The sequence below is a fragment of the Alternaria postmessia genome (assembly GCF_024291825.1).
Source record: "Alternaria postmessia strain BMP 2775 chromosome Unknown scaffold_241, whole genome shotgun sequence".
In the NCBI taxonomy this organism is placed as follows: Eukaryota; Fungi; Ascomycota; class Dothideomycetes; order Pleosporales; family Pleosporaceae; genus Alternaria; species Alternaria postmessia.
In genome coordinates, this window is record NW_026260314.1 from 1 (window position 1) to 12224 (window position 12224).

Consider the following 12224-nt stretch of genomic DNA (forward strand, 5'->3'; position numbering starts at 1 on the left):
GTGCAAAGGGGGGAAGTACATGGCGGTTAGATGACTTAGGATAGAAAAATTGACGCAGGTGTATCTCGTGGATACTTCATATTCGCTGTACGGAGCTGCTGTGATGACCGGAATCCTCTCTTCTTGAGATATAGATGGTCATATTGTTGGCTTGGTTTAGTTTTGGTGAGTTTTGTCAGTCACGTGGGTGGTATCTTAGAGGGTTTGTGGTACCGAGAGAACCACTTTGAGTTTGCGGGTTCTGTGCTACGTCGAGGATCCAATAATCATGTGCAATCTTGTGGGTGGCTTCCGCATTATGCTATCCTCAGGCCGGCAACTTCGCGACGAAGAGTTGAACATCATTGAAAAAAAAATGCCTCAAGTTGTGATGGTTCTGATCTTACGATTTGCCGCTGCTCCATTGGTTGCACATCCAAGCTTGACCCTCACCCATGGATACATGCCTCTGTACCACGAAAACCTTGAACCACAAATTTTAAGAAGAGAAGAACAGAACGTATTTACAGTGGGCAGAGTTTTCATCTAACTTTTTTCATCCACCCCTCCACAAACCGTCTTTCCAAGAACTCTTTCGTATTCCCAAGATACCAACACTACACCATGAAGTTCACGCTCATCATCACCGCCCTCAGCTTCTTCGCGACGTCCGCTGTTGCAACCAGAGAATGGTCATACAACGACCACCGCAGATCTGTATTCGAAGCAAGTCTAGAGCAAGGTAATTATTCTACTGCCCATACTATTCTCCTTCTACCCCCCCTCCACCTCTGTCTTGTTCCAGGCCGGTCCTGTCTAACACCCCCAGCCAAAGCCAAGCATGCCGACCTCTGCAAGCGTTGGGACGGCCCCCGCTGCCTCGATGACGAAGACAAGCCTTCGCCCTGGGAGATGAACTACCTCGAACGCAAGACAGCCAAGATCGAGAGGCAGGAGGCTGGAGATGCGGTCGAGAAGATCCATGCACTCTGGAACAAGTGGAATGCGGAGCAGGCGGACATGTTGGGTAAGGTGAAGAAGGGAGGGAAGACGTATATGGCGCTGCTTGAGGAGGTATCTAGTCTCGCGGATGGCGATGCGGTTACGGGTGTTGATGCTCGGTGCCGGGGCTCGTGCTAGTGACTAGACAGTGTCACGTGGTAAAGCTTGTTGAGATCGAGATGGTGGGCAAGTGGGACTCGTAAGAAGCTAGGTGTGCACACCGTCAGACCTTCTTCTCGCGCATCTAAGGATGGCGGATGGGGCCGAGCACCTTTGTACCTTGTTGTGATTGCCATAGTACAATGGATGCAAATCACATGCTTACACGTCCTTCAAAATGCACTTCACTGCTGCATGGAGTCGCGACTACATTCTCGTTTCACAGCGCTGTGCAAATGTGCTATTGATATTAACCCGCCTCTCCCTAGGAACCAACTCCCTGAGTTAGTGATATGATCTACTGACGACCTCAACCACCACCGCAACAGCGACCTGGCTGATATGACCACATCGACGTTTTCTCACAACGCCCTTCCACCCCTCAGCCCACATCAGCCGTACACCGCGCCCTTTCTTGCTCGTCTCAGTCTATTCATATTGCACGCACCACTCGCCATTGTGAAGTCTACGCTCGAAACAGCTACGTATAGCGACAAACTCTCACAGATTGACCAGAAGAGTGAGGCTTTTCAGCCCGAATATTTCACAAGTGCCATGTCTCAACGCATATTGAGCCTCTTGAACGAGTTGGTCATCATGTTTCCTGGTACCACTCATCCCAGTCCAGACACCATCCCTCTTGTGCTATTTCTGCTTTTCCGATATCGTGTAGCTCTTGCTTCTACATTCCCACGTGAAGTCATAGCGAAGTATGACGTACTGTGTGCAAGCGAGCGCGTCTCAGCTCCCGTCCCATGCTACGTCTCCACCCCAGTTTCAGCCACACAGCTTGATGACGCCACGCTCATTGCTCTTTCGCACATCGCGTACAAGTTTCTTGCTGACGACAAGAAATGGTTGAACCTGCAGCATTGGGTGCGACTTCTCGAGGCCAATCAGCAGAGCATATTGGAAGCCGAGAAAACTTTCCTGAAAACGATTGACTACGCCGTTTGCGTTTGACAGGAAGAGTTTGTGCATCTGAGAGGTGCATTTGAAGGTTTGTGGAAAGAGGTATTTAGCAAGGCTGCTAGGCCTGCACCATCAGCTTTCGTACTAAAGAGAATACGGAACTGGGCGTGAATTCGACCTCGCCCCGAATATACCTGAGGTGGAGCGATGACGAACTCTCCACACGTGAGCACGTGGTCAAACGCGTCCGTCATCGACGAGAGCATGTCGCGTCGTTTGACTTCCCCTCGAACAAAGATGACCAAAAAACTGAATATGGACTACATCACGATATGCCTGCCTCCATCAATGGCAGATCTTCCTTTCAAGAGTGGTTTTGCATAAGGCAAAATATTACCAGGGCCCATGATCATCGCCATTTACCATCTGCCCCTCGCTTCTTGGCCTACACGCAGTCGTATCGACGCGCATGATGCATTCCTTCGCGAAAAGCAATCCTTACACTTACGTCGATCCATCCTGAACGCGACTGATGACAACCCGACGATTGGGTTGTGTTTAGCCTCTTACGCATGTGGCATGCAACGTCCAGAGAGACGTATCCTCAGCACGCATGTTGCTTCAGCATCCGTCATTGATCTTTCCCCGCACTCGCGGCATTTCCCCTTGCTTTTCCACCACCTGCATAAGCGGATATGCAATGCACGATCGACCCATAGTGTTGCCGAATGATTGGTGTTCCTGGACTGACTAGTGCAAAGGCGCGACGTTTGCGATTATATCATGACATCAAGACCCTGATTCAGTCTAGGGGTCTCCATCGCGATCTCCGAAATCCCCATGGTGCTGTTGATTCTGCATCATTACCTGCCTCGGAAGGCATGGGCTGACACGGCCTGGAAGGATCCACGAGATTTTTAGACTGGATTGCATCATGTTCCTGCGCCTTAGCGCGCGGGCCGTCCACGATGCATCTGAGATCTAACGTGTACGCGAGATGGACGCGTGAGGTGTGCCACGACGCGTTGCCATCTTATGATGTGTACTGACGTCTTGATAAATCTGTCAGGGCCAACCATTGATGTATAAGTATCCCGTGTGAAAGCACTTTCTGTGGTCATCAAGCATCAATCTACTCTCATCAACAACTACAATTTCAACCAACCACTCCCCACTTCAATCAAACATACATCAATATGGCGGACCAGCAGTACAAGCCCACTGGTGAGCAATACAACTACACGCCTGCTTCGCAAGGAGCTAATCAGCAAACAGAGCACGGAGGCCTCAAGCAGGACGGCACCCCAGACAAGCGCGTCGGTACTGGCGGTACGTCTTCACGATCTCTCAAGGCCGCAATCACGCATGCTAACATATGACCCAGAGTTTGCTCAGGGCAAGGTTGATCCCCATGAGGCTGGAAAGCAGGGTGGTGCTACATCCGGCACTGGAAGCACCGACTCCTCCACTGGCTCTTCAGGATCCGGCGGCAGTGCCAAGGGCGAGTTCGCTCACGGCAAGGTCGACCCCGTCGAGGCTGGAAAGAAGGGTGGAGAGACGTCTTAAATGCTCAAGCTTATACCCGGGATCAATCTTTAGGACATCTCTGTTGCAGGATATAGTCATACTTCCAATCGATGAAGTTATCGCATACACTGCAAGCTGAACTTGGCTGATAGCCGGTCCTGCTCATTCGACCCTGCAATGCACAATGTGATCTCACACCTTTGTCGAACAAACAATGACATCGAAGCGAGTGCAGCGTTTCGAGTGATTTCCTAATAACAACTGATCTACTGCAAAAATCGGCTTTATGCGAACCCTCTTCTGTAAGCAAGCCCTCCCTCCATGCTTTCTCCAAGGAAACGCCGCGTATCACCTTTTTGCGCAGCAATTTGCGTATGCGACAACTTAGAAGTTTGAACAGTAGATCAGATCGACATCATCATGACTATTCAGATGAATGCAGTGTTGTGGGTGTAGTCGCGTAGGCCGCCGCTCGTATACCCCGCCATACGCGTATAGCTAACGTTCACCTAGCGATTAGTGTTACTAACGCTATTGTCCGGCACATACTCGGGCCAATCACCATACCTTCCCATCGTATTCGAAACACGGCGTATTCATGAGCGTGGAGAGTGCCTTTGAGTCTTCCCGAGGAGGCCTGATATGTATGGCAATGGTCATGGGGCTCAGAATACGACGTATCAGCAATATCCCCTTGCGTGCAGCTTCGCTTACAGCAGTCCGAACGACTATAAGAATCCCAATAGGCAGGGCTGTGCTGCTGTGGTGTTTAATAGTGGTAAGGGCATTCTTGAATCTTTACGACACAGTTTCTGACCCTCACGTCCCACGCGGCCTAGCAATATGCGTGTCGCGAAAGTCGTAACACTACTTTCCACGTCATTATCTATATATTCTGTATGGGCTGCGGATGCGTCTATTCGAATCCCTCTTTGTAAGCTACCCGAATAGTGAAGCACAGGTATTTCAAGATTGGTGGTAGCTGATCAATCTCATAGCTTGGACTGAAGCGACAGTAAAAGCCACCCATTTTGTTTCTCAGCTTAACACCACCGAGAAGATCGGCCTCGTCACTGGTAGTTATGGCTCCTCTCCATCCCTACCATGTGTAGGCACGCTTGTGGCAATCGAGCGACTCAACTACACTGGCCTGTGCCTGTCCGATGGCCCCGCTGGTTTGTCGCGTTCGGACGGCGTCAGTGTGTTTGCTTCCGGTATCACAGTTGCAGCTACATGGGACAGACAACTGATGTACGAACGCGGACTTGCCATTGGACAAGAATTCAGAGCCAAAGGTGTGCACGTTCATCTTGGGTAAGCAAATCTGCATGCACCACATACACGTCGATTCTTACTTGTATGTCACAGTCCGGCTGCTGGCCCAATGGGTCGCCACGCTCGAAGTGGACGCAATTGGGAGGGCTTCGGACCAGATCCCTACCTTGCGGGTGTCGCAATGAACGAATCCATATTCGGAATCCAGGGAGCCGGTGTGCAGACCTCCTCAAAGCATTACATCGGTAACGAACAAGAAACCCAACGTACCCGTTCTACCCGGGAAAATGGAACAATAATAGAGGCGGTATCTGCCAACATCGACGACCGGACACTCCATGAGTTATACATCTGGCCGTTCGCCAATGCTGTCCATGCAGGGACAACGTCCGTCATGTGTGGTTACAATCGCGTCAACGGCAGTTACGCTTGCGCCAATCCAGAAATACTAAACAACATTCTCAAAGACGAACTCGCCTTTCCAGGATACATCGTTTCTGACTGGGAGGCTACGCATTCAACGGTTGGAACAGTAAATGCAGGACTAGATATGGAAATGCCTGGAACCACGAGTCCCACTGGAATCTTCTACTTTGGCGACTCGCTCGCTGATGCGATCGAAGCAGGCAACATCTCATCCGCTCGCCTTGACGATATGGCGACAAGAGTCATGACGCCGTACTTTCGGCTGGGTCAGGACGAGGACTTCCCTGTCACTGATCCTGCCAGCGGACCTGTATTTCTCAGTTACATCTATGGTCATCAATCGCCCTTGGCCGCATCCTTCCCTGATGTACCTGCTCGGGACGTTCGTGGCGATCACGCAAAAGGCATACGTGAGTTAGGTGCGGCTGGCACTGTGTTACTCAAGAACTTGAACAATACGTTGCCCTTGTCGAACAAAACAAGTTTTGGTCTCTTTGGCAACGATCTTCCCGATCCAGCTATTGGTTCAGCCCAGCTCGACTCCGGTGATGCTGCAATGGGCTACCCGATGGGAACTCTTGATATCGGCGGTGGATCTGGAACGGTACGACACACGAGCCTTGTTAGTCCACTTGAAGCCATCCGAAACAAGGTCCGTTCTTTAGGCGGGCGCGTTCAATGGCTCTTCGACAACGACGAGATCGCGGACGGAAGGTTTCGTTCGATTTACCCGATACCGGAAGTCTGCTTGATATTCCTCAAGGCTTTCGCAACAGAAGGTTCAGATCGGCCCGATCTGGACTTCCATTGGAATGCTACCCTTGCGGTGGAGAGTACAGCAAAGTTGTGTCCCAACACTGTCGTCGTCACACATGGCCCTGGTGTTGTGTTGATGCCTTGGGCTGACAACGAGAACGTAACGGCTATTCTAGCAGCACATTACCCAGGAGAGGAGACCGGGAACTCTATTACTGATGTCCTCTGGGGCCACGTAGAGCCATCTGGGCGTCTTCCGTACTCTATTCCAAAGGCTGCAGCGGATTACGGTCCACCCATTGTGGAATTGCCTCGCAATGTAACTGATCCAGATGCATGGCAGGCAGATTACATCGAAGGTCAATTGATCGACTATCGTCGCTTCGACGCGAATGACGACTTGGAGCCGCACTACGAGTTCGGGTTTGGACTCTCGTATACCAGTTTTGTAATGAGTCATGAGATGAATGTCGAGCTTCGTGGTATGCCTTTGACGCCTGTCCCTGACAAGTCGAAAGGAATGGCACCGGGTGGACTCAGGGATCTATGGACTGTGGTCGCTGTGGCTACGGTGAACATCACGAATAACGGTGGCCGGGCTAGCTCTGCCGTACCACAGCTATATCTGTCGCTTCCTCAGGACACGACCCCTGCAGGCACGCCCGTGAAAGTCTTGAGAGGTTTCGAGAAGGTGCATCTCCTGCCAGGTGAGACACAGACGGTGACGTTCAACTTGATGAGGCGAGACGTTAGTTTCTGGGATGTCGACAGTAAGACTTGGACCATTCCAGCTGGGTCGATTCGTTTCACGGCAGGGTTCAGCGCAAAGGACTTGCACGCAGTATGTGACGTTGTAGTTTTGGTCTAGATTCTACAATGGAAGGCATTGGTCTATGTCTAAAGGAAATCTAATCGTAAAACATGGGACTGAAGCGCTTTCAAAGCTAGTTCTTCGCCCAAACCAAGCCTCCAGCGTTCTTGCCAGTACCCTCTTCAACGTACCTGCAGGTAGTGAAGCTCTGCCATAGATCGACAAAGAAGTTGCTCTTTTGCTGGATGTAGCGTTCGCCAAGAAGAGGAGCAATAGCCCATGTGGCTTCCTCCGCGTGGTAGAAGGGAATGCGTGGGAACATATGGTGGACAACGTGGTACTCGATGATACCGTGGAAGATGTGGCGACCAATGAAGCCAAAGTCGCGGTCAACAGTGGAAGCAGCGCCCTTGATGAAGGTCCAGTTCTCTGCCTCGTAGTGAGGTGCGTCCTCGTGTGTGTGGTGAAGGTAGGTAATAGCGACAATCCAGTGGTTCATCCAGAGGTAAGGGAGACCGTATGCCAAGAGAGCGGTCGATGTGCCGACGCTCCTCGAGGCAAGGTAGATGGCGCTCATGGTGAGAATAAGTCCAACGTTGCTCAGGGCGACAAATGGCGCCTCAGAAGGAGTGAATACGGGCGAAGTCGGGTCCAAATGGCTTTGCTTGTACTTTGACTGGGAAGCCCGGTCGCTCTTGGTCAGACTCTTCGGTCCGGCACCGGCGTTCATCAAGATGTAAGCAGGCCAGCCAAACACTTGGTGGAAGATAAGAGCGCCGACTTGGATGAGTGGTGTGTCGGCAGCGGCGTGGTCCATGATCTTCTCCATGATGGATGGCTCGGTGGTCCTGGCAATGGCATCAGACTTTCGGTGAGGGACGAAAACAGTGTCCTTCTCCATGTGGTTGTGGTAGCGATGATGACGTGCGTGGCTGAACTTCCAGCTAAAGAACGGCACCATCAAAATGCTGTGGAGGAACCAGCCAGTCACAGCGTTGACGGTAAGGTTGTCAGAAAACGAATCATGGCCACAGTCGTGGGCGAGAATCCAGAGGCCGGTAAAGAAGCATCCCTGTACAAAGCTGTAGAGCGCCCAAAGCGGGACCGTGATAAGGGGCGAGGCGTCAAGTTGCGAAAGCCGGACGGCAGAGTAGAAGAGTCCGCTCACAATAATGAGATCGCGAACAACGTAGGAAAAGGAGCGGATCATGGAGCGCTCGAAGCACTTTGCTGGAATAGCGTCCTTTAGGGTCTTGACGTCTGGAATCGGAGTTGGCTTGACATCGTCGGCCACAGCAGTGAACCTAGTCTTGACAGGCGCTGCCTGTGTGCGGGACGTTGTTGTAATCATGGTCCAAGGAGGTGAGAAGGGAGGGAGGAGCGTGCAGAGCGTGCCGTGTCGCTACTCATCCTTTTGTACCAAAACGCGTTCGGGTGGAAGGCGAAAAATCTGCTCCTTAATGTACACCAGCCTAAGCTCAATGCACTCGACCTACGTTTCAACGTCGCAAAGAAAACCGTGTGTACAAGACACCGCCTCGCGTCCATGGAAACAGTGGGTCTCTAACCGAGATTTCAACGTCGGCGCACAGTCGGCACTAGCAGTCTAGGATGAACACGTTGCGGTGAGGCAAGGGGAAGAGGCAGGAATGCCGGAAAGAGACCATAAGCACAAGGACCAGCATTCAGCATCCATGATTACAGGCCATTGAGCTTATCGCAAGCTGCGGGAGGTGTTGCGAGACTTGGTTGGTATCGCACTCGCACTTTGATTGTTCCAAAGTTCCTTCAGGGTCCAAGAGATGAGCCGCACCGTAACCGCATCGGGAACAGATAACACGAAGCCCCGTGGGCCCTGACGATCTTGTATGGGGCTCAGCAAGTCCAAGGCGGCCCAGGCATTGGAGGAAGACCTATCGAGATCTGACCGCCCCATTGACAGCCCGTCTAAAGTCGCGCCGCAAGGGGAAGGAGATGCAGCTGTTGGACGAAGCTGCGACACTGGGAGAGCACGCAGCACGACGTGGTCAGCATCACCAGTGGGGACGTCGATATTCGGCCGCATGCATGCCTCATGCGGAGTTGCAATGCTTCGTTGTTGCATGCCCAACTTGACCAAGGTGTCTTGTTCGGTGATATTCGAGCAATCGGGTAATTCAGGGTCTCAAGTCTGGTGTGTGGGCTGGGCTGCGCCCATGGGCCATCGGCGGGGCAATCCCGCAGAACGTGCGCGCAAGCCTAACCTTGGTTACTCCTTGGCAAGATGGCGGTAAGGTTTCTCCGCCGCCGTTGAGAATTCTACCAGAGTTTGGCGATTTTGTGATTCGTTGAGGTATGGCTCGATGGACGTGAATATTGAGCTAGTAGGCAACATGGGTGACAAACAAGTTGGATAGTGATTTTCTACGTCTACTCGAAGACGTCGGTAGCGAACCTCTCGTTTCGCAGCCCCTCAAACCACTCCCTAGCCTTGGCATCATCGGCGTCCCGGCCCTCCTTCTCCTTCAACCTCTCCTTCGCAATCTTGATAAGCGTCTCCTGCACCCCATCACCAACACCCCGCGATCCACAAACAAAGAGCTTTGCGCCCGCTTCAAACTGTTCAATGACATCGGCGCGGTCGTGATAGACACGATCTTGCACGTACTTACAGCCATGCGACTCCTCCGATTTGCGCGAGAAGGCATAACGGACTGAGACCGCGCCCATGTTTTCCCAGCGCTTGAGGAGGTCGGCGTACATGAGGTCGTTGGACGGCGTCCGGCAACCATAGAAGAGTATGGCGGGTGCTAGCTTGCGACCAGCAGCGACCTGAGCAGCGCGCTCTTGGATGAAGCCGCGGAAGGGCGCCAGACCAGTTCCTGCTGCCATCATGATGACCGGGACGTTCTTGGAGTCCTTTGGCAGGTGGAAGGCTTGGTGTGAGGGGCGCACGCTGACGTGCAACCTGTCGCCTGCCGCAAGGTTGGCGAGGTAGTTTGTTGCCACGCCCACGTACCGACCCTGGCCACTGAGGGCTGGCGCGCTGACAACAGAGTATGTGAGGGTGACGTTATTGGGATTCCATAACGGCGACGAGGATATCGAGTATTGACGCACACGCATGGGCGGCTGCATCTTTAGGAAGACGCCGAGTGGCAGCTTCGTAGATGGGAAGCGCTCGAGGAGATCGAGAACGGAGACGCGTTTAGCAGTAATCTCGGCGCTGAAGGTTTCGTCGGCGAGTCGCTCGAGCTGCTTCTTCTCCGCTTCATCGGGTGTAGCTTCAGCCAGTGCAACAACGTTGCGCTTGCTGGCGGGTTGGGCGAGTTCTACGTAGGCACCCAAGACATCAACAGCGCTGAGGGGCGTATCCGTCGGGAGAGTAGTAGGGCCAGCCGAAGAGATAGTCAGCATCGAATCCCAAGTCAAGCCAAAGTATCGCATTGCGCGTTGGACGTTCTCTTTGGGGTTCAATGGTAGGATAGCCAGGTAGTCGCCTGCTGAGTAGGTCATGCCTGATGGAAGGCTGATCTCGATGTGCCTCTTCTCTGAAGCATCTTCATTAGAAAGAACTTCAACTTCCTCTACACGAGCCTCGCGGACGTCTTGACGTAAAGTCGACGACCTCGGTGCTGTAACCTCGACGTCAAGCGTAGTCTCCAGCGAGCCTTCGCCATGGGCCTCCGTTGATCCGTACTTCTCGCGCATGGCTGGCCACAGTACTTGGTCTTCCCAGGTCTCGAAGTCGGTGAAGATATCTCCAGAGGCAGCATCAGTGCCGCCCCATTGAACCATCTTGGTTGCGCCGCGCTCTTCGAGAGTAGCGTCAAGATATTTTGGTACCTTGTGGAAGGTCTTTGCCCAATCGCGATGACCACATCCGAAGACCGCATAGTTGACGTTCTCCAGCTCCTTGCCCTTCAAGGTGCCAATCCAATTGACAAAGTGTGCGGCATTGTCGGCAGGCGCTCCCTCGTATGAAGCAGTGACAATAACAATCGGCTTGTCGGTCGGCAAGTTCTCGCGAACCACGTCCAGGGTGTCGACGACTGCCGCGTTGAAGCCATGGTTTGCGGCGTCACTCGCAAGTCGGTTGGCGAGCGCTTCGCATGTTCCCGTGTTGGACCCATAATAGATGGCCATAGGCTTGCCTATAGCAAGTTTTTCCTTCTGTACACGTGGCGCCCCATTCACTGGTGGAGGCTCGTTGAGAGTAGCCGACGCCAGTATGCGTTCGAGAGATGTGGCAGAGATGCCACTTCGGAGATGCGCGCGCATGTAAAAGTCCTTGGGCTTAATCGTAAGTGTCTGCTTGATTTGAAGCTGGTACGACGCATCCTCCATAGTGAAGTTGAAGTTCTGTAGGAGAATGGCAAGCACCAAGAGGGCTTCTTGCCAGGCGAACGGCCTTCCAATGCAGGCTCGCATGCCGTTGCCGAATGGCTTCCAGCAGTTGGGAAACTCGGTGTTGCGCTTTTCAAACTCTGCGTCAAGCATTCGCTCGGGGCGGAACTCCTCGGCGTCCTCGCCATATGCGACTGGATCGCGGTGAACCATGGGAAATAGTGCCACGAGTGGCGTGCCTGCCTTGACCGCATACTTTCCTCCGATCGTAGTGTCTTCCTTGGCCGTCATACCCACTGCGGGCGCCGTAGGCTGGAGACGGAGAGACTCACGTAGTACAGCATTCAGATATGGAAGCTTTGTCAAGTGGTCGACAGTAATTGGTCCTTTGCCAATAACATCATCTACTTCTTGCTGCGCCTTCTCATATGCTTGAGGGTTTTTCAGCAGGTAGTAGAAAGTGAAAGAAAGCAAGCCGGAAGTTGTCTCGTGTCCAGCGATCAGGAATGTGATCATATTGTCGATGACGCTCTCATCCTGTTGATGTTAGTGTGTACTCAGTCCCAGTAATCGTGTTTAACCTACCGTCATCTTCTTGCCAGTCTTAGAATCAACACCGTTCAGCATGCCGTTGAGTAGATCTTTCTTGTCGGTCGGGTTGTCTCTCCTCGTCTTGATCACATCCATACTGGTTTTGCGGAGCAGTTCAATATCTCTCCAATACTTCTGCGACTCGGCGCCATAAAACATTTGCGAAATGGGATCCCTCCTCGCACGGTCTCCACTGGTCTTGAGGAAGTCGGCCATTGACTCAACGAATGGGTGCATCTTTTGCTGGTAGTACGAGTTGAACCGGTAGTCCATGGCGCAGAGAGCGATGGTATCGAGAGTCAGGCGTGTGAAGTCGTCCGTAACGTGGATAACATCAGAGTTGCTAACAATCAATCCAAACTGATGAGACTGACTGACTGACTGATTGCTTGGCAGTCAGTTCAGTGTCAGTTTAGAGCTCTCGTCTTATCAGTCAGTTCAGTTTAGAGCTCTTAAACTG

General features: G+C 52.5%; 5 protein-coding genes across 5 annotated transcripts; 3 read left to right on the top strand and 2 right to left on the bottom strand.

Annotated features, from left to right (window-relative positions):
* Positions 1-603: 603 nt before the first annotated feature.
* Positions 604-2103, top strand: J4E82_011587 (uncharacterized protein; the record flags this gene model as incomplete). Its single annotated transcript, XM_051737787.1, has 3 exons — positions 604-721; positions 785-1053; positions 1648-2103. 3 exons carry the CDS (start codon positions 604-606, stop codon positions 2101-2103), a joined length of 843 nt encoding a protein of 280 aa, XP_051582450.1.
* A 1145-nt stretch (positions 2104-3248) lies between these two features.
* Positions 3249-3618, top strand: J4E82_011588 (uncharacterized protein; the record flags this gene model as incomplete). The annotated part of the gene is made up of 2 exons (XM_051737788.1): positions 3249-3381; positions 3437-3618. The coding sequence occupies 2 exons, from the start codon at positions 3249-3251 to the stop codon at positions 3616-3618; spliced, it is 315 nt and encodes a 104-aa protein (XP_051582451.1).
* Positions 3619-4422: 804 nt separating this feature from the next.
* On the top strand, positions 4423-6904 carry J4E82_011589 (uncharacterized protein; the record flags this gene model as incomplete). Its single annotated transcript, XM_051737789.1, has 3 exons — positions 4423-4513; positions 4578-4893; positions 4948-6904. The coding sequence occupies 3 exons, from the start codon at positions 4423-4425 to the stop codon at positions 6902-6904; spliced, it is 2364 nt and encodes a 787-aa protein (XP_051582452.1).
* Positions 6905-6980: 76 nt separating this feature from the next.
* On the bottom strand, positions 6981-8198 carry J4E82_011590 (uncharacterized protein; the record flags this gene model as incomplete). Its single annotated transcript, XM_051737790.1, has 1 exon — positions 6981-8198. One exon carries the CDS (start codon positions 8196-8198, stop codon positions 6981-6983), a length of 1218 nt encoding a protein of 405 aa, XP_051582453.1.
* A 1058-nt stretch (positions 8199-9256) lies between these two features.
* J4E82_011591 (uncharacterized protein) lies at positions 9257-12124 on the bottom strand (the record flags this gene model as incomplete). The annotated part of the gene is made up of 2 exons (XM_051737791.1): positions 9257-11710; positions 11759-12124. Coding segments are annotated over 2 exons (2820 nt in total), but the record flags the coding sequence as incomplete, so codon positions are not given.
* Between the last annotated feature and the right edge of the window lie 100 nt (positions 12125-12224).